This window comes from Macaca fascicularis, chromosome 10, assembly GCF_037993035.2.
Source record: "Macaca fascicularis isolate 582-1 chromosome 10, T2T-MFA8v1.1".
In the NCBI taxonomy this organism is placed as follows: Eukaryota; Metazoa; Chordata; class Mammalia; order Primates; family Cercopithecidae; genus Macaca; species Macaca fascicularis.
The window spans coordinates 8,980,627-9,007,292 of record NC_088384.1 but is presented as its reverse complement, the minus strand read 5'-3'; the positions used below and the strand labels follow the sequence as shown (position 1 = coordinate 9,007,292).

The following is a 26,666-nucleotide window of genomic DNA, read 5'->3' as shown; positions in this document are numbered from 1 at the left end:
TCCTGGGTGCAAATTATCCTCCACTTTAGCCTCCTGAGTAGCTGAGGTCATTTTTCGTTTTTGTTTTTGTTTTTGTAGAGATAGGGCTTCACTCTATTGCCCAAGCTGGTCTCGAACTCCTTACGCTCAAGTAATCTTCCTGCCCCAGCATCCCAAACTGCTGGGACTACAGGCATAAGCCACCATGCCCAGCAGACAGTCAACTTTTTTTTTCTTTTGAGAGTCTCGCTGTTGCCCAGGCTGGAGTGCAGTGGCGTGATTTCACCTCACTGCAACCTCCACCTCCCAGATTCAAGTGATTCTCCTGCCTCAGCCCCCCAGTAGCTGGGATTACAGGTGCCCACCACCACGCCCCTCTAATTTTTGTAATTTTTGGTAGAGACGGGGTTTTACCATGTTCGTCAGGCTGGTCTCAAACTCCTGACCTCATGTGATCTGCCTGCCTCGGCCTTGCAAACTGCTGGGATTACAGGAGTGAGTGAACACGCTGGCCCCAACAGGCAACTTTTAATGTGGTGTGTTAAGGCTCCCAGAGAATGTTCCACACACAGAAAATGGGGAAGTGACAGTCTTTGAAAGCCTAGGCCCAGAAATGGCAAAGTCACATCTGGTCAAAGTAGTAACAGAGCACACTTGGGTTCAGGATGGGCATGGGACCCCATCTTCTGAAGAAAGGAGTATCAAATAATTTGCATCCCTGGAGGGGAGCAGTGGCTCATGCCTGTAACCCCAACACTTTGAGAGGCCGAAGCAGGAGGATCACTTGGGCCCAGGAATTAAAGACCATCCTGGGTATCATATCAGGAACCTATTTTTTAAATAATTAAGTTGCACTCCAAATGTTGAAATCCCTGAAGATCAAAACCCTTGGCTGGGTGTGGTGGCTCATGCCTGTAATTCCAACTTTGGGAGGCTGAGGAAGGCAGACCACCTGAGGTCAGGAGTTCAAGACCAGCCTGTGCAACATGGTGAAACCCCATCTCTACAAAAATTAGCCAGGCATGGCGATGCACGCCTGTAGTCCCAGCTAATTGGGAGGCTGAGGTAGGAGGATTATTTGAGTCTGGCTGCGGAGGTTGCAGTGAGCCAAGATAGTGCCCCTGCACTTCAATCTGGGCAATAAAGTGAGACTTTGTCTCAAAAAAAAAAGTAACTCAAAGGTAGGAATACCAAATGTTTATTCAGAAATGGATAATACATAATCACCCTTCATCCCTTAATGCCTCTTCCTCTCCTTCTGCATGGGAGACACAGACGGGTAACACAGGGGCATGGGAAGTGAAGGAGGACACAGGACTAGCCCACCACCTTCTCTTCCCGGTCTCCCAAGATTACTGCTTATAGAGTGGAGGAGGCAAACAGGTCCCCTCAATGTACCAGATGGTCACCTACAGCACCAGCTCCAGATGGCCACGTGGCTGCAGCTAGATTCAATCAAACTCTGTGACAACCAGAAGATCCCTGCTTTGGGATCAGAGGGAGGGTAAAGCCATGCAGGCAGGATATTTACCGTCCCTACCCTAAGCAGAGTCCAAGCACTGAGTCCCCTGTTCCCAGTACCTGAAAAACCAGGTCCAACTGCCTTCTGGATGCTCTCTTGGGCCAGGAAGGGTAAAGTGTGGGAGGAATGTCTTCCAGCTGCTAACAAGAAGTCTGCACCCACTTGAAGGGGTTAAGAGAATAAAAAGCAGCATTCTTTAAAGAACTGGAAGTGGAGCACCACCAGGCCCCTTCCTTGGACTTTCCCGGCCTGGGCAGCCTCAGAGTCTGCAGACTGAAGCTGAGTTCAAACCCTGGGTCCTTCCTGCCTGACAGACTGACCTCTGGAAACATGAGTCTCTGGGTTTTTCTTCACTGGGTCAGCCTCAAGCAAGTCTCGGGAACTCTTGAGTATCTCTGGCATGCGCCTTTCCCAGCACTTGCTACTGATTTTGCAGAGCTCCCAGAACTGTGCTCCCCAACTGGTTCCAGCTCTGCCAGCCTGGATTCCCTTCATTCCCAGCAAACCAGCAGGGGACCACTCAGTGACACCAGGGACAACACTGGCCTGGTCATTCAGGGACTGCCCCTGGGCTCTATAGTTTTGTCCCAACTGCCTGTGCCTATGCTGGGGAAACAGCTTGCCTGGGAGAGCTGCCCTGCTCCCTTGACTCCTCCTCTGCCAAGGCAGGAAAATAACCCTCTGGTCATGGATGGATGGGTCACTCACGTAAGTGGGAACAAACAGTGCCCCTTGGTGGCAGCTGGATATATGCCTCCAGGCACTCCTGACCACTGTCCTGTTGACAACTTAGGCCAGAAATGGAGAGCCAGGAGCAAACCGACCTCTTCCATTCAAATAAGCTCCTAACCCACAGCATTGCAGAATGGGAGGTTGAACCTTTGAAAGGCCCAACCAGAGGAGAGCTGGCAGCTGCACAAAACCAGGGTGATGAGTGCCAGGCGAGGTGAGAACCAGGAGGGCTCACAACACAACCCCCTCCTAGCAGAGACACCCAGAAGGGAAAGAGAGCTAGGGTAGGGCATTCAGCACAACTCAAGGAAAAGGGAAAGGTGAACTCTGGAGAACTTCCTCTGGGCGGAGACAGCACGGGCCTCCAAGCCAAGAGCTTGGACACTCTTCCCAGCGGTGCAGCCTCATCCTGCCCTTGCCATTAGTGAGACCTGGAGCCACTGGGGAGAGGACAAGAGGCCTGAGACCTGCTCCCCACCCAGGCACCTCCAATGACCAGGCAGAGGAGCGGCACAGCTCTCAGGCCGACCTGGCTCCCATCAGGATACCAGGGTTTTCCATCCCCTCCGTTGTCTGAAAAGCTTAATACACACAAAGGACAGGCAGCCCGTCGGCCCCTGGAAAAAGCAGGGTCCTTCAGACAGCCCCCGCCCTGCATCCCATGGGGCCACAAGAAAGCCACCCAGAGAATTCAGTGTACCATTTCCAGATAAGAAATCAGCTTGGGGCTGAGGCTGGCGGAGGCACACTGAAAAACACAAGCCTAACTTGGTGATGAGATGGAGAAGAAACATACTACAGGAAACGTTAACGTACAGAGAAAGCACATGGCAGAACACAACACAGAAATGCGGGTCCCATCCAGTGAGGAAGCTCTTTACCCCTGGTGACCCTTCCCACAATCAGGGGTCTCCAGTCCGATGGCCCATTGGTCACAAGCTTTGCCTTGGGGAAACAGAGCCACCCTCCTCTGCCCCCACTTCCAGCTGCCTCACTCCCCTGCTCAAAGCTTGATTTTGAATTCTGTGGGCTGCGTGGTCACAGAGGCCCCTGAGGACTTGAAGAGTGCCTTCAGGATGGTGTCAGGGTCCACTTCGGCAGGGGGGTTGGAGGAGGAGGCAGAGTTCACCCTGCGAGGCAGCTCACTCTCCTTTTTCACCGATGGGCTGTCACTCAGCCGCCTGTGGAGAGCAGAGAAGGGTAAAAAAAAAAAAAACCTAATTGGGGAACAAAAAGAGGGGTAACATCTGGCTCTGTCTCCATCAGAGCCAATCATGAGGTGGAGTTCTGTGTTCCTAGGATGATGATGATGCACACAGCTGGGAGACCCAAGCAGCCTCCCCTCCACCTTCCACTCAGATATTTCTAAATCAGAAGGCTGAGAACGAGATCATAATGCTAGCCCCTGTAGGGTCAACCCCTGGGGAAATGACAAAGCAAACCATTTTGGTTGAGTTTAAGCATTTGAAACAACCAGCTGCCATTAGAACAAAGGAATGCAGGCAGTTTACCCATTAGAATAAAAAGAGATGGACGGAGTTCCCTCTCCCCAGCACCCCGCCTTTGGAACTCACAGCAGGATGGGCTGGTCTGAGGTGATAACGTTCCCATTCATGTGAAGGTTGCACTTCATCGGCTGCCCTGAAAAACCAGAGAAAGAAAAAGGCTCTGCTATGAGACCTCAGCTCCTCACAAAAGAGGAGAAGGGCTGTTCCTCCATTATCAATGGTCAAAACACCCACCACGGCGGTTCTGGCTCCGCAGATGGAGACCTGGCTGCTAGGTTCCAATCAAGCCAGACACTAAGAAAATCCAAAGCGTGAGGAAACCTCAGCAATGGCGCACCAAGAGGCAAAGTGGCCACAAACCTTGCTTCATACAGGAGATGAGTGAAAGTGAAGGAGAAATGAGACTCAATGTGAAGCCATCCAAGTAGTAAGGGAAAAGGTTTATGCTATCAAATTCAGTGAAAAGATGATCAAAAGCATTCGTACAGGCTTCTACTCTATCTACAAAGGATGAAGCACTAGGAAGACCACACTCCCACTGTATACAAAGCACAACGTGTGTAATGGTAATAGCACAAAAAAGAGGAAGAAGAAACAAGGCCATTTGGGAGTAACACTTCCATATCTTACTCGAGTTAAGTTAGTGAATACATCATGAAAGGAATTAAAATATTAGGAAAAAAATGTGAAAGAAAAGCCACTGAAGAGGAACAAAAAAGTAAAATGCGGTCAGGCGTGGTGGCTCACGACTGTAATCCCAGCACTTTGGGAGGCCAAGGCGGGCGGATCACGAGATCAGGAGATTGAGACCATCCTGGCTAACACGGTGAAACCCCGTCTCTACTAAAAATACAAAAAATTCGCCAAGCATGGTGGTGGGCACCTGTAGTCCCGGCTACTCGGGAGGCTGAGGCAGGAGAATGGCGTGAACCCGGGAGGCGGAGCTGCAGTGAGCAGAGACCGCGCGCCACTGCACTCCAGCCTGGGCAACAGCGCGAGACTCCGTCTCAAACAAACAAACAAAAAAAAAGTAAAATGGAAGAAACAAACCTAATTATCAATATTAAATATGCATGGCTTAAATAACCCAATCCAAAGACAGATTGTCAGATTGAATTAAAATTAAAAAAAGACACATTTTTCTTTCTTTTTTTTTTGAGATGGAGTTTCACTCTTATTGCCCAGGCTGGAGAGCAGTGGCACGATCTCAGCTCACGGCAACCTCTGCCTCCCAGGTTCAAGCGATTCTCCTGCCTCAGCCTCCCGTTTAGCTGGGATTACAGGCATGTACCACCATGCCTGGCTAATTTTGTAAAGTAGAGATGGAGTTTCCTCATATTGGTCAAGCTAGTCTTGAACTCCCAATCAGGTGATTCTCCTGGCTCAGCCTCCCAAAGTGCTGGGATTACAGGCGTGAGACGCTACGCCCAGCCTAGGAAACACATTTTTACAGTCGATGAGAGAAAAAGATTGAAAGTAAGAGTGGGCCAGGCATGGTGGCTCATGCCTGTAATCCCAGCACTTGGCAAGGCTGAGATGGGCTGATCACTTGAAGCCAGCTGATTGAGAGCAGCCTGGCCCACATGGCAGAAACCCCATTTCTGCTAAAAATACTAAAAATTAGCCGGGTGTGGTGGTGCGCGCCTGTAGTCTCAGCCACTCAGGAGGCTAAGGCACGAGAATCGCTTGAACCCGGGAGGCAGACGTTGCAGTGAGCCAAGATCATGCCCCCGCATTCCAGCCTGGGTGACAGAGCGAGACTCCATCTCAAAAAAAAAAAAAAAAAAAAAAAAGCGTGAACAAAGATATATTACCCAAACAGCAACCCTAGGAAAGCTGGTCTTTTACTTATTAGCTATTAGTAATATAAAATGAAATAGACTTTAAAACAACAACAAAAAAGTTACTAGAGGTAAAGAGGGATTTAAATTTAATTAAAGGGTCAATTCATCAGGAAGAATATAATCAAACATATATGCAAGTAACAACAGAGCCTCAAATATATGAAATAAAAATACACAGAAGTGAAAAGAACAGACAAACAGTAATAAAGATCTCACCGGGCGCAGTGGCTCATGCCCCTAATCCCAGCACTTTGGAAGGCCTAGGCAGACGGATCACTTGAGGTCAGGACTTTGAAACTAGCCTGGCCAACATGGTAAAAACCCCATGTCTACTAAAAATACAAAAATTAGCTGGGCGTGACAGCGGGCACCTGTAATCCCAGCTACTTGGGAGGCTGAGACAGGAGAACTGCTTGAACCCAGAAGGGAGAGGTTGCTGTGAGTCAAGATCATGCCACTGCACTCCAGCCTGGGCGACAGAGGGAGACGCCGTCTCAAAGAAACAAAACAAAACATTCCATATTTCACTTTCAATACTAGATAGAACCAGGCAGATCAACAATGAAACAACACTTGAACAACATGACAAAGCAACTAGACATAATAGACATGTACAGAACACTCCACCCACAACAAGAAAATACATATTCTCCTTAAACACTCAAAGAAGAAAAGAAAATCTGGAAAATTCATGAAGATATGGAAATTGAAACAATCCTAAATAACCAGTGGGTCACAGGAGAAATCACAAGGGAAATTAGAAAATAATTCAAGATGAATGAAAATGAAGGCATGATATGGAATGCAGTTAAAGCAATGCTTAGAATATATAGCTGTAAATGCACATATAGTCATGTATCATTTAACCATGGGAATACATTCCAGAGTGCAGTGGCATGATCATAGCTCACTATAGCCTCAACTTTTCAGGCTCAGGTGATCCTCCCACCTCAGCCTCCCCAGCATCTGGGACTACGGGCACACGCCACCATGCCCAGCTAATTTATTTTTTGAGACAGGGTCTTGCCACATTGCACAGGTTGGTCTCAAGTTTCTAGATTCAAGTGATCCTCCTGCCTCAGTCTCCCAAAGTGCTGGAATTACAGGCTTGAGCCACCACACCTGGCTGTACAGCATGTTACTCTACTGAGTAGAGTAGGCAACTGTATTTGTACATCTAAATATAGAGAAAATACAGTAAAAATATGGTATTATAACGTTATGGGCCCACTGTCATATATGTGGTCTGTTGTTAACCAAAAAGTCCTTATACAGTGTATGAATACATTAACAAGCAGAAGTAAAAAAACCTACAGAATGGGAGAAAATATTAGTAAATCACTTATCTGATAAAGGACTTAAGAATATGTGAAGTACTTTTACAACTCAGTAATAAAAAAGAAACTAAAAGGCAGACAAAGATTCTGTACTGGCATTTCTCCAAAGAAGATAGCTGGGCACGGTGGCTCACGCCTGTAATCCTAGCACTTTGGGAGGCCGAGGTGGGCGGATCACCTGAGGTCAGGAGTTTGAGACCAGCCTGGCCAACATGGTGAAACCCCATCTCTACTAAAATACAAAAAAATTAGCTGGGCGTGGTGGCGCATGCCTGTAGTCCCAGCTACTTGGAAGGCTGAGGCAGGAAAATCGCTTGAACGTGGAAGGCAGAGGTTCCTGTGAGCCAAGATCATGCCACTGCACCCCAGCTACAGAGAGAAACTCAAAAAAAAAAAAGAAAAAGAAAAGTATCTTTCCACATCCAATATGACAAAATAAGAAAAAACAAGAGAAATTTAAAATTTAAAACAAAATTAAAAATAATTTTTTTAAATGACATACAAATGGCCAATAAGCACATGAAAAGGTGCTCAACATCATTAGCCATGGGGAAATGCAAATCGGAACTCCACTGACTCACCCAGGGGAGTTCACCCAGGTGCCAAGATTTAGCCAAGGCTCTAGGTCTTTTATTTGTAATTTTTTTATTGTTGTATTGTTCTATTAGTCTCTGCTTCTCCACTTCTAGCACAGGGCCTTGGTCCACAGTAGGCACTCAATACATACTGAAAGAACAAATGAGTGGAAAAGGAACATGGCAGACAGAATTCTTCTCTACAGGCTCTCTGGAGATGAAAAATACGAACCTCAAGTCAATAAAGTCTGTTGTTTACCCACTAGGAGCAGCTCTCACCCAGGAGCCAACATTCAGACAAGACTCCAGGGCTTTGAGGAACGTCTGCCCTAGCACTAAGCAGATCAACATCTGGGAGGGAACGGCTGTGCCTCTTGGCTTCCCTGGCAAAACCGCTTAAGAGAACCATCCACAGAGAAACGCTGTTTTCCTTTTTGCTGGGCTCAAAAGCTTAAGGGCTGGGTGAAAATCCAGGGCCCTGTGTAACCCACGGCTCAGGACTACTCAGAGACTGCACAGCAGTTCCTGGTGCAGACGAGGCCCCGGAGATGGGTTCCACCCATCTCAGAGAGACTTCCCCTGGAAAGCCTGCTACCTGACAGCAAGTAGACAGGAGTGGGAGGGTCAGAGGGCTGCCTTCTCCCTAACTTACCGTCCAGACACCGGTTGTTGTACTTCTTATATGCGGTGATGGCATCGTCCTTCTTCACAAACACCACCTCTGCTACCCCAGGATGGACCAGTCGAGCTCGCTTGAGGGCCCCACACACACAGAAAAGTTCCTGCACACAAGAGGGGTTGGGATTAGGGAAGGATTTCTCACCGCCTGCCACTCACACACTCTGAAGGCCCTGGGGTGTGGTGGCTCCACTGCAGCTAAATATGCCCCTGTGCCTGAGACTGCAGGGAGGTTCCACGTTAGGTGGTGCTCTTGAGACATCCATAGGCCTCAACACAGCACCAGATGAAGTCAGCAGTGGGAAAGGGGCTGGGTTTACAAGCCTTGGATCACCTGGGATCTCCCAGCAAGCCACCACCAAAGTCTTCAGTGCCCACCTCAACAGGGATAAAATAGTTATGAAAATTTTCTCAGAGAGCCCTGTCATGAGAATACATGTATACAAAGAAGGACAGCTGCTAACATGTCACCTGAGAATCTGTTAGAAATACAAATTCTGAAGTTCTACCCAGAGTCCTGGTTTGGCTGGATTGAAGGGTTTCCCTAGACATAAGACTTTGAGTGATAAAACCAGGAGAGTCCCTAGCAAAACTGGGACAGTTGGTCACTCTAAGTCAGACCTGAGTTTGATCCCCCAGGCTTTGCTTCCTATCTGCTATGCGACATCTAGCAAGTTACTTAACTTCTCTAAGCCTGTTTCCTCTTCTGAAAATAAAAAGAACTAGCTTACTTTCGAGGGTTGCTGGAAAGCTCAACAGAGATCATTTTTAAGCAGTGCTTTGCACACATCATTGACTCCAATCTCCACCCCATTTTACAGACAAGACAATTAAGGCCAGAGAGGGAGCAGAATGTGAAGAGAGACAGAGCCTGACTAGCACTCACGCCATTTCTTCACCTGCAACTGCCTTCACAAGGTTGCTGTGAGGGCCAAAAGAAGGTTTATGAAAAGGTCCTTGACATGATTTGTTTTTACTGGTAAATATCAAAACAAGACGTCCCTCTGCACCTGCGGGAGACTGGCTCCAGAACCACTCACAGATACTAAAATCTGTGGATGCTCAAGTCCCTGCTATAAAATGCTGTAGTATTTACGTATAACCTATGCACACTGTCCACTATAAATCATCTCTAGATTACTTACAATACCAATGTAAATGCTATATAAATAGTTGTTATACTGTATTTCTAAAATTTGTATTATTTCTCATTATACTGTTATTTTTAAAAATTTGAATATTTTCATTCAGTGGTTGGCTAAATCTGCAGATGCAGAACCAACAGATATGAAGGGCCAACTATAAATAGTAGGTGTAATTCCAATTTTATTTCCATTGTCCTTTTAACATTGCCTATTTGGGTAGAAGAGGAGAGAGGATGATTATTACTGGCAATCTCCCCTGAGCGCTGATCATGACTGGTGTTCAGTTTTCCACCATTATATATCTCCCAGGAGTCTGCCTAAAGTGACTGGCACATAGCAAGTACTCAATAAATGGCAATCGTTATTACGCTTATAAACAGTTTTAATTCTTTCCTTTTTTTGAGACAGAGTCTCACTCTGTCACCTAGGCGGGAGAGCAATGGTGTGATCTCGGCTTACTGCAACCTCCACCTCCCGGGTTCTAAGTGATTCTCCTGCCTCAGCCTCCCGAGTAGCTGGGACTATGGGCACGCACCACCACGCCTGGCTAATTTTTCTATTTTTAGTAGAGATGGGGTTTCGCCATGTTGGCCAAGCTGGTCTCGAACTCCTGACCTCAGGTGATCCACCAGCCTCGGCCTCACAAAGTGCTGGGATTACAGACGTGAGCCACTGCACCCAGCAATCAGCTTTAATTCTTAATGACTTGTCAAGTATTACACAAAACAAGCTACAATTTCCATCCTCACGTGCACCATTCACAGCACTGTCGCTGTAAAGGAGAAGGGCGTATGAGGGACCCATTTCACAGCATGTGTATGTTTCATAATTAAGATTTAACCTAGGCCGGGTGCGGAGGCTCAAGCCTGTAATCCCAGCACTTTGGGAGGCTGAGACGGGCAGATCACGAGGTCAGGAGATCGAGACCATCCTGGCTAACATGGTGAAACCCCGTCTCTACTAAAAAAATACAAAAAACTAGCCGGGCGAGGTGGTGGGCGCCTGTAGTCCCAGCTACTCGGGAGGCTGAGGCAGGAGAATGGCGTAAACCCGGGAGGCGGAGCTTGCAGTGAGCTGAGATCGGGCCACTGCACTCCAGCCTGGGCGACAAAGCGAGACTCTGTCTCCAAAAAAAAAAAAAAAAGGTTTAACCTCAGCTGGGCTGGGCACAGTGGCTCACACCTTTAATACCAGCACTTTGGGAGGCCAAGGCAGGCAGATTATAAGGTCAGGAGTTCAAGACCAGCATAGCCTACATGGTGAAACCCCATCTCTACTGAAAAATACAAAAATTAGCTGGGTGTGGTGGCACGCGCCTGTAATCCCAGCTACCAGGGAGGCTGAGGCATGAGAATTGCTTGAACCCAGGAGGTGGAAGTTGCAGTGAGCCAAGATTGCACCACTGCACTCCAGCCTGTGCCACAGAGCAAGACTCGTCTTAAAAAACAAACAAAAAAACAAAACAAAACAAAAAAAACCCAAGGCGGGCAGATCATTTGAGGTCAGGAGTTCGAGACCACCCTGGCCAACATGGTGAAACCCTGTCTCTACTAAAAATACAAAAATTAGCCAGGTGTAGTGGCAGGTGCCTCTAATCCCAGTTACTCGGGAGGCTGAGGCAGGAAAATTGCTTGAGCCTGGGAGGCAGAGGTTGCAGTGAGCCGAGATCACGCCATTATACTCTAGCTTAGGTGACAGTGAGACTCTATCTCAAAAACAAAACAAAACAAAACAAAACAAAACAAAAAGATTTTAACAAATGTAGTGACCAGTGCAGTCTGTTAGTCTGGGACTCAACTGCAGGGAGAGGCTGGATTCTCCAACTGTATTCATTTTGTGATCTGACAGTTCAAAGGATGCCTGGATTTCTAAACTAATGGCTCTTTTGGCTGCCTGAATGAAAATGATGTTGAAAAAAAGTCCTGGCTGCATCCAGAACCCCACTCACAGGCACTTGACAGGTTTTGCCCATGACTGCCATGGGTGGGACAGGATGGACCAGGAAGGTGGATACCACCAGTCCATCGCACCTCTTTCACTTTGGAATCATCTTGTAAAACCTCCAAAGGACATAGAACGTTCCAAAGACTCACAGGAAAACACAACTACTGGATATCACCCAGTGGGACTAAAGGATCCCATTTAGGACCCATTACATCACAGATATCCCCTGACTCTGACATTCAGGCCAGGCACCTGGCCTTGGTTAGAAGCTGCGCAGAAGAGTGAAGCAGCTGGGCTGACTGCTACTGTTTGAAAGGCCCGATTCCAGGGGTGGCCCTTGGCTGGCATCTGGGAACTCGGATCTCAGGAGGGCTCCTGCCACCCCACAGTTCACTGTGCCTGGACTGTGCAAACAACATGGTTTCTACTCAACAGCTGCTTTTCTTCTGGGAGTCTGGAATTTTGGTACGTGCTACACAAAGAATGGCGAAGTGACCAGTCCCCAATAAAACCTTTGGGCACCGAGTCTTTAATGAACTTCCCTGGTGTCACATGTGTTGTCACAACTTGCTGCGAGTTGCACCCAGCATCCTGTGCAACTCTGCTGGGAGGGGCCTCTGGAGGCTTGTGCCTGGTTTCCCCCCAGCTTCACCCCATGAACCATTTGCTCTGCATCCTTTTGCTGTCATTAGTCTCAGCCCTGAGCGTGACTATATGCTGAGTCTGGTGAGTCCTAGCAGTCATCAAACCTGAGGGTGGGTCTTAAGAGACATTTGCCACAGAGGCGGTTTGAGATTTAAATGTTTGGTAGTCACAGTACTTACAACAATGTCCTCCTCCGTGACCCGAGGGTGCAGATTATTCACAGTCATCTTGGTGCCTTCCAATGGGCTGAGAACAGGCTGTCACAGACAAAAGCGTTACCAGAAGCTGGATAGCTGATAAGCATTCCCACAACAGAAATTCCTCCAGGCACGTGACTAGGAAGGCCCAGAGGAAAGCTCCATGGAGAGTTACCACAACTGGGCCCCCTGAACTTCAGTGTCCACTACACCCCCCACCACTCTATGCTAAAAGCATGGACCCTTTTCCATCTCCCAAATACGCAAGCCTCTCAGGCCCTGAGCCTCTACCTGGAAGGCTGCTCATGCTTCCAGACCCACTCAGCTAAAAGAGCCCTTTTTCCCAGATTTCCCAAATGGAGATGCTCTGTCCTCAGCACTCCTAACAGCTTTCTTCTGGGAGAGTCTAACATATCACCAGATACCGTAACCTCTCAGCAGGTCTACTGTCCCCAGCAGCCTGCAAGGTCTTCGAGAGTAAGAGTCCCTAGGTCTTGGTTTGCTCATCTGTAGAATGGGGGTGGCAATGCCCACCTCACAAAGGCGTTGTGGGGACACAATGAGATACATATAAGCATACAGCCCTCCTGACCCCAACTGCTGTGGTCACCACCGTCACCTCACCTCAGCAGGTGGCAGCTCTTTGGGTGGTTCTTCCTTGTTCACCAGTGTCCGGGACATGTTGGTCAAGGCTTTTGTTCGAACAGAGGAAGGGAGAGCAGGAGCTGTGTATGCGTCATTCTGAACCACTTTGGTAAGAGGGAGGGCCTTGGACATGGAAAGCTTGGAACTACTTAGCCCAGCCTAAACAAAGAGACAGAAAAGAATCTGAGAAGCCAGACCTGGAATGTTCTGAAGAAGCCCCAAGGGGCTGACAACTTGCTGAGAGCATGAACCCTCTATGCCTCCCAGCTCTCCAATTCTATTAGAGGTCTGGAGCCAAAAAAGCTGCCGGCTGCCAGTGATATCCCATAGTGAAGGGGCAGGGGGAGAAAAAAACACACGGCCTGAGCGCGCGCTCACAGAAGCCACTCTCCACAGTGCTAGAAGCTCTTGGCAGGAAGCTTCCATACAGCCCTGACCTGGAAAATTACCTAAGAGCCTCAGACTCACCCATACCACTTAGACTTTCTAAAAATTCTACAATAATGAGGCTGGTCAGAAGGCCAAAAGCTTGGCCGGGCATAGTGGATCACACCTGTCATCCCAGCAGTTTGGGAGGCTGAGGTGAGAGGATTGCTTGAGGCCAGAAGTTCAAGACCAACCTGGGCAACACAGTGAAACCTCATCTCTACAAAAAATGTAAAAGAGCCGCTATGTCTATGGAGTAGCCATGATTTTATTCCTTTGTTTTCTTAATAAAGCTGAAAAATTAAAAGGCCAAAAGGTTGAGGCCAAGTTCATTCCCAGATATGCTTCTATCACAGTGTGCTGATCACCACACTTAAGAAGGCCCAGAACTCAGCTTTTTGGTTCCTCTTCTGGCCATCCAGAGGAACCACACACAGCCTTGGCCTCATCAGCTCCTGGACAGTCAGGGACACACGGGCATTCGGCAGCGCAGATCACCAAAAATAGCCCCTCCCATCTCAATATGGTCCCTTGGAAACAAAACTCCCCTGTATTGTGTCTGAGGAAAAAGGCGCATAAAGCAGAAGCGACGGGAGCCCTGCTGATTTAGGGCAGTGTTTAAAGGCACTGACCCAGGGAGAAGGGAGGAACGCAGCAGCCAGAAAGGCAGATCAGAGAATGGGCAGGGGCAATTCACCACGCTTCTCCAAGTCTGGGAGAAGCAGCGTCACCCCAGGCTGGATTCCACATTCCTCAGGCGGCTTTCTGAGTCTCCAGAGCCAGGACAGCACAGTGACTACACACAGGGCCCTGAGAACCAGACTGCTCAGGCTCCATTCCTAGATCCACTGCTTCTTATCAGCTGGGTGATGTTGAACAGGCTTATTTTACCTCTCCATGCCTGCTTCCTCATCCATAAACGAGGGTAATCAACAGTACCCATCTCACAGGGTACAAAATGCATTAGTATAAATATGGCATTTATTCAATTAGGGTATCAAATAGGGATAGAGACTCACTGAGCAAGGTGATAGTTCCCTTGATAGCAGACTTGAGCAGTCTAATTACTGGAAAGGCCTGGTCCCTTTGTAAAGAAACAAACTGGCATCATTCAGCTTCACGACGTATCTCTCTTTTTTTTTTTTTTTTTTTGACACGGAGTCTCACCCTGTCACCCAGGCTGGAGTGCAGTGGTGCAATCTTGGCTCACTGCAACCTCCATCTCAGGGTTCAAACAATTCTCCTGCCTCAGCCTCCCGAGTAGCTGGGATTACAGGCACGCGGCACCATGTCCAGCTAATTTTTGTATTTTTAGTAGAGACAGCGTTTCACCATGTTGCCAGGCTGGTCTCGAACTCCTGACCTCGGGTAATCTGCCCACCTCGGCCTCCCAAAGTGCTCGGATTACAGGCGTGAGCCACCGCGCACAGCCAGCTTCATGTTTCTCTTTTTTTTTTTTTTTCCAGATGGAGTCTCGCTCTGCCACCCAGGCTGGAGTGCTGTGGCGTGATATCGGCTCACTGCAAGCTCTGCCTCCCAGGTTCACGCCCTTCTCCTGCCTCAGCCTTCCGAGTAGCTGGGACTACAGGTGCCCACCACCATGCCCGGATAATTTTTTTGTGTTTTTTAGTAGAGACGGGGTTTCATCGTGTTAGCCAGGATGGTCTTGGTCTCCTGACCTTGTGATCTGCCCACCTCTGCCTCCCAAAGTGCTGGGATTACATGCGTGAGCCACTGCGCTCGGCCCATGTTTCTCTTAATTACTAACCAGGAGTCTGGTCCACATACTCGAGACAGTAACCAAAACTGAGTCTTTGAGCTTCTGAAGGAAAAACAAAAGAGGTGTCTGCCATAAGGACCCACCTGGGCAGCCCACTGGCCTCCCTGTCTGACACTTGGCTGTACTACTGAACTGAGCAGCATGGACCTCCCTGATGCTCCCAGATGCTGTTTTCTTTCCTTCTCTGCATGATGTCTGATCAACACTCTAGCCCAGCAAGCTTTCCCTGCATGCAGGCTGCACCTGGCAGAGCCCACAGATCAGGTGAGATGTATTCCTGCTAATGTCAACCAAGGGAATCCAGACTCCAAGAGCAGCGCCCGAGCTGCTGACCATAGAGGGTCACAGAGCATGCAGAATGACCAGCCACCAAGGAAAGAACACAGACTCCCCACTGTGGGATCACTCACATTTTCCCTATAGTGTCTCAAACACAGCACCTGGGAGCTGCAGCCCTGCACTTCACTTGCTGTTGGACCTTGAACAAATCAGGAGGCACCCCAGTGTCTCAGCATTTATAAAACTAAGGGGTTGGACTAACTCCAGCTCTGAAAATCTTACGGCCCAAAGGAAGAAATATTTCTGCATTGAAAGGCTCTATTCACACGGGGCGCAGTGGCTCACCCTGTAATCCCAGTACTTTGGGAGGCTGAGGCAGGCGGATCACTTGAGGTCAGGAGTTCCAGACCAGCCTGGCCAACATGGTGAAACCTCATCTCTACTAAAAATACAAAAATTAGCTGGGCGTGGTAGCAGGCGCTTGTAATCCCAGCTACTAGGGAGGCTGAGGCAGGAGAATAGCTTGAACCTGGGAGGCGGAGGTTGTAGTGAGCTGAGATTGTGCCACTGCACTCCAGCAGCCTTGGGGACAAGAGCAAGACTTCGTTTCAAAAAAACCAAAAAAAACAAAAAAAACAAAAAAAAAAACAGGCTCTATTCACCACAACCTCTCCCACCTGTCTGATCAGACATGCAGCGTAAGAAAACATGAAATGCCATACCATGTGGTGAAGAAAGCCGCCGGAGGCTGCAAACTTCATCTGTTTAGTAGGAACGGAAGCTATACCATCATCATCTTCATCCAGGTCATATAAATTCTGAGAATATAACATAAAGAAATATAAGCAAATGTGGCATGTGTGCCCTCAACAGACATCTAGAACAGGCATGGCAAGGAAATGGCTGCTGGAGAGAGAAAGGGACCAAAGTAGAAGTGGGCACAGGGGTGATGGTGCCTGGAAAGACTGGGGCACAAGTCCTGACAGGCGAACTCCCTGTCAACAAGGGCCCAGTGAAAGTCCTACAACTTCCAGATACATCAGAAGTCCCTTTTTCCCAGTGGGCAGTATCTACGAAGAGTTCCTAAAATGTTCCTTTATATCCTTTGGCTTGGAAAGTCCATCCTTGTTAATATGACCTACAGAAATAAATCCAAACCCTAGTAAGAACTTTATCTACAAAGATGTTCATAGCAGAAGGATTTCTAACAGTGAAAATGACAGGAAAATGGTTTAAATAAAACTGGAATGCCAACTATATGGATTTTGTAATTACTAAAACGTTTACAGTAAATGTGAAATGTCGCAGAAAAATGCTTGAGTTACAAAGTGAAAAAAGAATGATAGAAAAGTGGATAAGAATATAACCATGGCTGGGCGCAGTGGCTCACGCCTGTAATCCCAGCACTTTGGGAGGCCGAGGAGAGCGGATCACGAGGTCAGCAGATCAAGACCATCCTGGCTAACACGGTGAAACCCCGTCTCTACTAAAAATTAAAAAAAAAAAATTAGCCAGGCACGGTGGTGGGCACCTGTAGTCCCAGCTACTAAGGAGGCTGAGGCAGGAGAATGGTGTGAACCTGTGAGGCAGAGCTTGCAGTGAGCCGAGATGGCGCCACTGCACTCTAGCCTGGGTGACAGAGTGAGACTCAGCCTCAAAAAAAAAAAAAAAAAAAGAAAAGAAAAGAACCACAACCACAACTATGAGTTAAGTAAAAAACAGACTGGGGCTGGGCACAGTGGCTCACACCTGTAATCCCAGCACTTTGGGAGGCCAAGGCAGGCAGATTACCTGAGGTCAGGAGTTTGAGACCAGCCTGACCAACATGGAGAAACCCCATCTCTACTAAAAATACAAAATCAGCCAGGCGTGGTGGCGCATGCCTGGAATCCCAGCTACTTGGGAGGCAGAGGCAGGAGAATCACTCGAACCCGGGAGGCCTGTAGGTTGTGGTGAGCTGAGATTGTGCCACTGTACTCCAGCCTGGGCAACAAGAGCGAAACTCCGTCTCAAAAAAACAAAAAACAAAAAAACAGGCTGGGCATGGTGGCTCACACCTGTGCCTGTAACCCCAGCACTTTGGGAGGCCGAGGCAGGAGGATCGACTGAACCCAGGAGTTGGAGACCAGCCTGGGCAACATGGCAAGACTCTATCTCTACAAAAATTAGCCAGATGTGGTGGTATGCACCTGTGATCCCAGCTACTCAGGAGGCTGAGGTGGGAGGATCATTTGAGCCCAGAAAGTCAAGGCTGCAGTGAGCCATGACTGCACCACTGCACTCCACCCTGGGGGACAGAGTGAGACCCTGTCTCAAAAAAAAAAAAAAAAAAAAAGCGGGGGGTGGGGGGACATGTAAGGAACTATGGCAAAATTTCAACAGTGATTGGCTTTGGATAATAGGAACTTGAGGGACTTTTTGGCAAGTTTTCTATATTAAGCACATAGAACTTTTATTTAAAAAAAAATTAACAACAACAACAAAAATTTTATTAGTCTCTCTGCCCCCTATGCCTCCCTTCCTCTATTAAGAATCTATTAAAAAGTCGCTTTTTGGCTGGGTGCGGTGGCTTATGCCTGTAATCCCAGCACTTTGGGAAGCTGAGGTGGGCGGATCACAAGGTCAAGAGATTGAGACCAGCCTGGCGAACACTGTGAAACCCCATCTCTACTAAAAATACAAAAATTAGTGGGGTGTGGTGGTGCACGCCTGTAGTCCCAGATACTCAGGAGGCTGAGGCAGGAGGATCAATTGAACCCGGGAGGCAGAGGTTGTAGTGAGCCGAGATTATGCCACTGCACTCCAGCCTGGCGACAGAGCGAGACTCCGTCTCAAAAAAAAAAAAAAAAGAAGTTTCTTCTTTAAATTGCAAAAAGTTCACTGTAACCCTGCCTCCAGTACTATCAACTGGGAACCTTGGGAGCAAGCCTCAGTCCATGCACCCAAGTAGGCCTCATTAAAAAACATGTGCACGCCTACATGTTCACTATGTACACACACACTCTCTCTCTCACTCACTCTACCTGTTTGGCCTGGTGGTTATTGACAACATTGATTCTCATTCCAGCAGGATGGGGATGAAGTGGTGCCATGGCTTTCTGCTGTGGAACCTGGAAACACTCAGTGGTCAGAATTCACCCCACAGGGTCCACATGCATTCTCTAGAAGGAGGGGGTTACTGAACTTGATACATGGTGCGCATGCAGCTTTGGTCTTTGGTAAAAGGCACTACAGAGGGCCTTATCCCCCACAGTAGGAAGTAAAAGAATCATCATCCACCCAGAGACCACATGGTAATGCACATGTAGGGCTTAACGGACTTGGCTCAGTAAATGTTTGCTGTGGCCGCTGCTGTTCCTATTACCAAAGCTGCTATGAAGGTTAAACGACATTGTTTCCTTTCCCTCTGTGGTGGCAGCTGTGAAGGGTGGCCAGTGCCCTGGACTCAGGGCAAATCCCACTGGGCCTGGGGGTGGAGTGAGGACTGTAAGATCATGTCTGTTAAGTGCTTGCCACATGGCATGTGCTCAATAAATCTTTTGTCCTTTCCTCTCTCTTCCACCAGTATCTCACTTGGGAAAGTCACTAAATTTCTATGGGCCTCCTCTTTCTTTTGTACAGAACTGAGATAATACCCTTCCTTCCTTGTATAGTTCCTTGGCTATAACGTACTTAAAGCCTCTGTAAGGAGCAAAGTGCTATACCAACACTTGAGAGATAGTAGTTTTGCCCAATCACTCCTGGCACCTTGCCTCTAAATCTACCTTTGTTACTAGCTTTCTGGGAATTCATGACAAAAGCCACAACTTACCTGGATGGTTTTGGTGAGTTTCAGAGCAGGGGTCACTGTCCCAATAGGTGGGTTTATGAAGGCAGCAGGGGAACTCCTCTTCAAGCTAATCTTCTCCCGGGCATCAGTGACCTGGCGGGGCTTCTGGGGCGCCGTGGTCTGCTGCTTGCGAGAGTTCAACATCTCTCTGGCATCCTGCACTTTCCCTTTGATCCGAAATCGGGCATCTTTCTGCAAAAGCTTCTCCCGGGCATCCTTGACTCCCAGTTTGAGCCGGGCATCTGAGAGGCCAATCTTTTGCCGGGCATCAAATCTCTGCTGGAAGGTGGCTGTGCGTGTTGACTGGCTGAGAAGGCCTTGCTGGATCCCAACTCGAGATCGGACACCTCCAACCCCCGGTCTGGCATTAAGCCTGTAAATACAAATTGCAATCAATATTAAGTGGATCTGGATATCAACAGCAGTCTATGAAAGTGGAACTGTGGTAACACTGGGGACAGAGGAGGTCCTGGAGAATCAGAAAGCAGTTCCTTGCCTGTGCCTGAGTAAATAATTATGCTTACATGATGACTCCTTTCCTGGTTTCATGATGGCTTTTAACTTTGCATTTTAAGCAAAATTAAGAGGGAGGGGCTGGCAAGTTTTATCACTAGCTAAGACTGTTTCGCTTCCTAGACCACCTGTCTTGAGACATCAACATGGACAATAACTTCCCAACAATGCCAGTCAAATAAAATAAACATCCACCAAACATAATCCCACTCATCTGAAGAGTAACTTTAGTTTCCAAGGCCCATCCCCATCCATGTTCTCACTCAGCCCTCTCAGCACCCTGAGAAGTACTTACTATGCCCACTTCACAGTCGGAGAAGTAGGTTTGGAGAGGCTCAATGACTAACAAAGAGTGTCTTTAAGGAAGGCAGACACCATCTACTGGGCTAGGACCAAGAGAGCAAACATGTGGGTCTGGCTTAGAGCTAGAGGAAAACAGAAAACACAAAGACTTGGTAGGAAAGAAACATAAAGTTGCAATAGCAAAAATATCAAATACAGAAACCACTGAAATTGGAAATGATGGGTTCAGGGTTCACTGTTTGAGTAATGGGTACACTAGAAGCCTAATCCTCATTTGTATGCAATATAATCCATGGAACAAACATGTACATGCACTTCCTGAATTTAAAATAAAATATATATTTTTAATTGGAAATGAATGAAACTCCATAAACAGGCCCTGGTCTCTTTCTTGGGTTCCTCTGTTGGCCTACAATGGCTTCAAAGTGAACAGACGGCCCTCCCCAGTACAGCACTGGAGATCCTCCCCAAGGTCTTTGGGCTTCTTCTGTCACCTGCCACCCTCAGGCCTCTCTACAGTAGCTACCATCAATGGCCACTCCTGTGGCAGAAGCTCCACCTGGGGACTCCTATGTCAAGGTGTGCTCTTTGGAAAATCCTCCCCGATTTCTCCAGACCAGCTCTTCTCTGTGCCTATTTTTACACATGCTTGTTTCCTTTTTTCTCTCCCTACCTGGGTGGGGCTGGGGAAGGAGAATGGGGTTCATTCCTTTTGCAGGGCCCAGCACCTCCTAAGCAGCATTGAGCCCTGGCTGAGTGTCAGAAACTCCGGTGGCACTTCTTAAATACGGAGCTATCCAGATCCCACCCTAGATACTGAATCCAAAATCTGGGGGGAAGCCTGGTCATCTGCATTTCTAACTCCATGGGTGATTCTGGAGAAGAGCCATGTTGAGGATCTCTGACCTGGTGTTAGAGGGTAAACTGCTGCACAAACGAGTTCCTATACTGCCTCCCACTTCACTGCCTGGACCTCCCAGGAGGCATCTCTCATACTGGGCCAGTCACTGGCACTCTCCCACTGCTGCATTCAAGTGGTTGGAGTGAAGACTGGCTGTCAGTTCCTTTGCTAATAAATACCAGAAGTATAGCCAAAGGTGAGCCTACCTGGTACCAATAAAAGCAAACCTGGACCTTCATCTTGTTATACCTCAAATAATGGAAAAACACCCACTGCCTCCAATATGCCAGTACCAGACCTACGGCGGCAATACAGACTGAACATGTGTCCCCCCAAAATTCCTCTGTTGAAACCTAACCTGCAATGTGATGGTGGTAGGAGGTGGGGGCCTTTGGGAAGTGATTAAGTCATGAGGACAGAGACTTCATGAATGGGATTAGTGCCCTTTATAAGGAAGAAGCCCCAGAAAGCTCCCTGGCCCCTTCCACCATGTGAGGACTCAGCAAAAAGACCATCTAGAACCAGGAAGCAGGCAGGCCCTCATCAGACATGGAATCCGCCAGCATCCTGATCCTAGACGTCCCAGACTCTCTGTGAGAAGGAAGTTTCTGTTTTTTCTGTGTGTGTGTGTTTTGTTGTTGTTGTTGTTGTTGTTTTCTGAGACTCCTCTCGCTCTGTTGCCCAGGCTGGGGTGTAGTGGTGCTATCTCGGCTCACTGCAAGCTCCGCCTCCTGGGTTCACGCCATTCTCCTGCCTCAGCCTCCCGAGTAGCTGGGACTACAGACACCCGCCACCATGCCCGGCTAATTTTTCATATTTTTAGTAGAGACGGGGTTTCATCGTGTTAGCCAGGATGGTCTCGATCTCCTGATCTCGTGATCTGCCCGTCTTGGCCTCCCAAAGTGCTAGGATTACAAGAGTGAGCCACTGCGCCCGGCAGTTTCTGTTTTCTATAAGCTACCCAGCTTATGGTGTTTTCTTATAGCAGCCTAAATGGACTAAAACAGGCAGTGATGCATGCCATCATTTTTCTCTTTGGAAAGTGGCAAATTAAGATTTAAAGATTTTCCAGTGAGTTCTGGGTAGAAGGGTCATTTATACAGTTAATCAGATAAGGCTTAAGGTTTACTTGCCCATTCCTGCTCTATTTTTTATTTATTTATTTTATTTTTTGAGACGGAGTCTAGCGCTGTCGCTCAAGCTGCAGTGCAGTGGTGCGATCTCAGCTCACTGCAAGCTCCGCCTCCCGGGTTCACGCCATCCTCCTGCCTCAGCCTCCTGAGTAGCTGGGACTATAGGCGCCCGCCACCGCGCCTGGCTAATTTTTTGTATTTTTAGTAGAGACGGGGTTTCACCGTGGTCTCGATCTCCTGACCTTGTGATCCACCCGCCTCGGCCTCCCAAAGTGCTGGGATTACAGGCGTGAGCCATGGTGCCCGGCCCTGCCCTATTTTTTAATGTGAGGACTCTGGGAGATGGAGGCACTAGAGAAAGCAGGGCCAAAGGAAGGGGGTGTTCAGGGGGCCGGCATGCACGATTAGAAAGAAATGGTTGTATGTGCTAGATGGCATCCACCCTCCCTAGGACTGGGCTATCCTAGGCTTTGTGTTCCATGGCCTGCAAAGTCATGGACAAACTGGGGCTATCCTTTGGGATAACCTCAGAAACCTGCAGCTAGGCCAGGTGCAGTGACTCACACCTGTAATCCCAGCACTTTGGGAGGCCAAGGCAGGTGGATCACTTGAGGTCAGGTGTTCAAGACCAGCCTGGCCAACATGGTGAAACCCCGTCTCTACTAAAAATGCACAAATCAGCCAGATGTGGTGGCACGCACCTGTAATCCCAGCTACTCAGAAGGCTGAGGCAGGAGAATCGCGTGAACCCAGGTGATGGAGGTTACAGTAAGTCAAGATTACACCACTGCACTCCAGCCTGGGCGACAGAGCAAGACTGTTTCAAAAAAAATAAAGGACACGATCAATGAAAACTTTTGAGTATTACTCACTACAGGTTGACAATTTTTGGCACAGACTTTTTTTTTTTTTTTTTTTTTTAAGAGACAAGGCTGGGCACAGTGGCTCATGCCTGTAATCTCAGCACTTTGGGAGGTCAAAGTAGGAGGATGGCTTGAGCCCAGGAGATCAAGAATAGCATGGGAAACATAGCCGGACTCCCTGGGCATGGTGGCTCACACCTGTAATCTCAGCACTTTGGAAGGCTGAGGCAGGACGACGGCTTGAGCCCAGGCGTTCAGGACCAGCCTGGGCAACAAAGTGAGACTCCATCTCTATAAAAATGAAAGCAGAGGGCCGGGTGCGGTGGCTCACGCCTGTAATCCCAGCACTTTGGGAGGCCGAGGCGGGCAGATCATGAGGTCAGGAGATCGAGACCATCCTGGCTAACATGGTGAAACCCCGCCTCTACTAAAAATACAAAAAAAAAAAAAAAATTAGCCAGGTGCGGTGGCGGGTGCCTGTAGTCCCAGCTACTCGGGAGGCTGAGGCAGGAGAACGGTGTGAACCTAGGAGGCGGCACTTGCAGTGAACCGAAATCGCACCACTGTACTCCAGCCTGGGCGACAGAGCAAGACTCCGTCTCACAAAAAAAAAAAAAAAAAAAAATGAAAGGACAGAATCTCATTCGGTTGCCCAGGCTGGAGTGCAGTGATCACAGCTTACTTCAGCCTTGACCTCCTGCCTCAGCCTTCTAAGTCTGGAGCCACCATGCTCAGCTTTAGACATCCTTTAAATGTTACAACCCCGTGAATCAGGTTATTGTTCACATTCTATCAATGAGGAAACTCAGAACCAAGGAGATTAACTATCCCAAGAGCTACTAACGGGTGAGGAATGGGTTTGAACTTCACTGTGCCTGGTTCAAGCATCAATTAAATAAGCATGGGTTAAAAGTAAGCATCAGAACTGGAAGAGTTAAGAAAAAACTTCAAAAAATAAAAAAGGCCGGGAGCAGTAGCTCATGCCTGTAATCCTGACACTTTGGGAGGCCAAGGCAGACAGACTGCTTGAGCCCAGGTGTTCGAGACCAGCCTGGGCAACATGGCAAAACCCTGTCTCTACAAAAGATACAAAAAAATTAGCTCCAAGTGTTGATGCACACCTGTAGTCACAGCTACTCAGGAGGCCAAGGCAGGAGGATCAACTAAGCCCAGGAGGTCCAGGCTGCAGTGAGCCAAGATCACGCCACTGGACTCCAGTCTGCGTGACAGAACAAGACCCTATCTCAAAAATCAAAACAAAACAAACAGCAAAAACAAACAAAAACAAAAAACAAAACCAAAAACCACCACCAAAACAAAAAGAAACAATCTTCCTTATTAGTGTCTGGTAATTCAGTTTCAATATGTTGTTAAACCCTTAAAAATTTATACATATATAAAGGAAGGATGAACACTGTCCCCAGGCTGAAGAAATATTAGGACTCCGGTCATGCCCAGGGATACAGAGCACTCTCTAGTGACCAAAAGGTGAGCACAAGCAGCGAGGCAAGCGGGCAGTGCACGCACTGAGAACTCACACAGCACAGTGCCTGCCTGGCAGGGAGGACCACCAAGATGCTTTGTGCTGGCATTTTTATCTATTTGAACAGCCTAACAGGCACATTTGTGGGTGGGAGGTAACGGTAGTTGAGGATGTAGTAGGAGCTCCTCACGGTGGGAAGGAGTAAGCTATTTCCCCTCAATCTGATGCACTCAGTTCCCTGGTTCCACCAGTGCTTTCAACTTCTTTCGTGAACAGCTTGAGGGGGCTTCAGTGTTCAGGCTTTTTATAATCACAGCTGCTCTTCCTGCATGAAAAGACAGCTATTCATCCCAGCAGGCAGCCGTACTGGTTTCAGGCAGGCATTAGTCATCGGAAATTTTTCAAATCAACACTCCTGCTAGGGGTAGGTCTCTAAAACATAGACTCAATTATGTTACCCTTCCGCTTCTAGAACTGCTGAGGGCTCCTTAACAAAGCCCAACCCCTGGGGGGAGCCTCCGGTCTGGCTCCAGCTTATGGCTGCAGCCTCACTCCCCACAGTAGTGACTACTGACGTTCCCAAAACACATCCTGCACTTTTATCCTCAGTAAATGTTTGGGAGGGGGAAGGAGGAAGGTTTTGAGTGAGTCTCGTAACGCCCCACATCCATCGCACTGAAACTACAGCTCTGCAACTGCTTCCAGGCCTTCAGCAGGTATTCCGCGAGGTCCTGGCAAGAGTGCTGCTGGGAGGTGAGAAGGCAAACACTCCCTGGACCCCAAATTCTCTCCCCTATATCCCCAACGGGAACCTGGCATACATGTGATGACCAGCAGGGAGGGTCTGTCTGGGCTATAGGAATATTTCACCCTCCTGGCTCTGTCTGGGGAGGGCAGGGCTACAGCCCGCTCAGGACAGATGTCCAGTCCAAAGGATTCAGGCCCATGAAGTGGGGCCCTGGATTATTATAAAGTAGATTTTAACCCACGGGTTTCAAATCCTCTGGGTTATGGGAGGCGGAGATTGCTGTGAGCCAAGATCGCACCAATGCACTCCAGTCTGGGCCACAGCGCAAGACTCTGTCTTAAAAAAACAAACAAACAAAAAAAACTTCTGGGTTAGGGGATGTATGTGTTTAGGTCATTTTTATAGAGAGAAAACAGCTTAATTCTAATTATGACTGAGGGTCAACTCTGAATTAGGTGTTTTAGAAATACAAAGAAAAGGCCGGGCGCAGCGCCTCCTCACGCCTGTAATCCCAGCACTTTGAGAAGCCGAGGTGGGCGGATCACGAGGTCAGGAGATCGAGATCATCCTGGCTAACACGGTGAAAACCCGTCTCTACTAAAAACACACACAAAAAAATTAGCTGGGAGTAGAGGTGGGCGCCTGTAGTCCCAGCTACTTGGGAGGCTGAGGCAGGAGAATGGCATGAACCTGGGAGGCGGAGCTTGCAGTGAGCGGAGATCGTGCCACTGCACTCCAGCCTGGGGGACAGAGAGAGACTCTGTCTCAAAAAAAAAAAAAAAAAAGCAACACAAAGAAAAACAAGACACTAAAATACTTTCCCCTGCTGGGCGCACTAGCTCACGCCTTTAATCCCAGTACCTTGGGAGGCCAAGGCGGGCGCATCACCTGAGGTCAGGAGTTTGAGACCAGCCTGACCAACACGATGAAACCCTGTCTCTACTAAAAATACAAAAAATTAGCCAGGCGTAGTGGCGCACACCTGTAGTCCCAGCTACTCAGGAGGATGAGGCAAGAGAATCGCTTGAACCCAGGAGGCGGAGGTTTCGGTGAGCTGAGATTGCACCATTGTACTCCAGCCTGGGCAGCAAGAGCAAAACTCCGTCTCAAAAATAAATAAAATAAAATAAAATACTATCCCCTTACCCAAGAGTCTTGTGCAGATGTTTCATTTTAAAACATAATTCTTTGCCTAGAGTTATGTAATAACCCATTTCCTCCCTTTTGTGTTTAGGTTTATATTTCCTTTATCTTATTTCAACAAGGAAACAAGCGGTCAGCACCAGGATCAGAGTCCTGAGCTGAACTGCAAAGTTTACAATCCACCCTGTCCCCCCACAACCTCCCACTTCCAGCTCTCCCCAGATAAGGCATCTGGCCCAGAGAGCTGCTTAACTCTAGCCTCTAGCACACTCAAGGCTGCCACACTGAACTGCTTGGAGGCAGCAGATAGCAAGCTATTCACCGAGGGTTAAACTCATCAAACTAATAAGAAGGGACATGTCAACTGACTTAACTGGGGATGCTCTCATATATAAAGGAAGAAACTGCTGGGCACAGTGGCTCACGCCTGTAATCCCAGCACTCTGTGAGGTAGAGGCAGGAGGACTGCTTGAGTCCAGCAGTTCGAAACCAGCCCGGGCAACGTGGCGAGACC

At 48.3% G+C, this 26,666-nt stretch overlaps 1 protein-coding gene across 3 annotated transcripts in view; it reads right to left on the bottom strand.

Moving 5' to 3' along the window:
- Positions 1-1,161: 1,161 nt before the first annotated feature.
- POLDIP3 (DNA polymerase delta interacting protein 3) overlaps positions 1,162-26,666 on the bottom strand; it is a 30,061-nt gene continuing 4,556 nt past the window's right edge. The window contains exons 2-10 of one of the 3 annotated variants that reach the window (XR_012418654.1): positions 19,048-19,438; positions 18,260-18,346; positions 15,959-16,054; positions 14,197-14,261; positions 12,731-12,910; positions 12,089-12,166; positions 8,150-8,279; positions 3,808-3,874; positions 1,162-3,414 (exon numbers count right to left, since the gene is read on the bottom strand). Coding sequence is in view for 2 of the 3 variants with exons in the window: in XM_005567097.4 (XP_005567154.1) it covers positions 3,237-3,414; positions 3,808-3,874; positions 8,150-8,279; positions 12,089-12,166; positions 12,731-12,910; positions 15,959-16,054; positions 18,260-18,346; positions 19,048-19,438 (1,207 nt within the window). In the remaining variant the exon portion in view is untranslated. The remainder of the gene's footprint in view (positions 3,415-3,807; positions 3,875-8,149; positions 8,280-12,088; positions 12,167-12,730; positions 12,911-14,196; positions 14,262-15,958; positions 16,055-18,259; positions 18,347-19,047; positions 19,439-26,666) is intronic. The other 2 variants (XM_005567097.4, XM_005567096.3) reach the window with 2 other exon arrangements.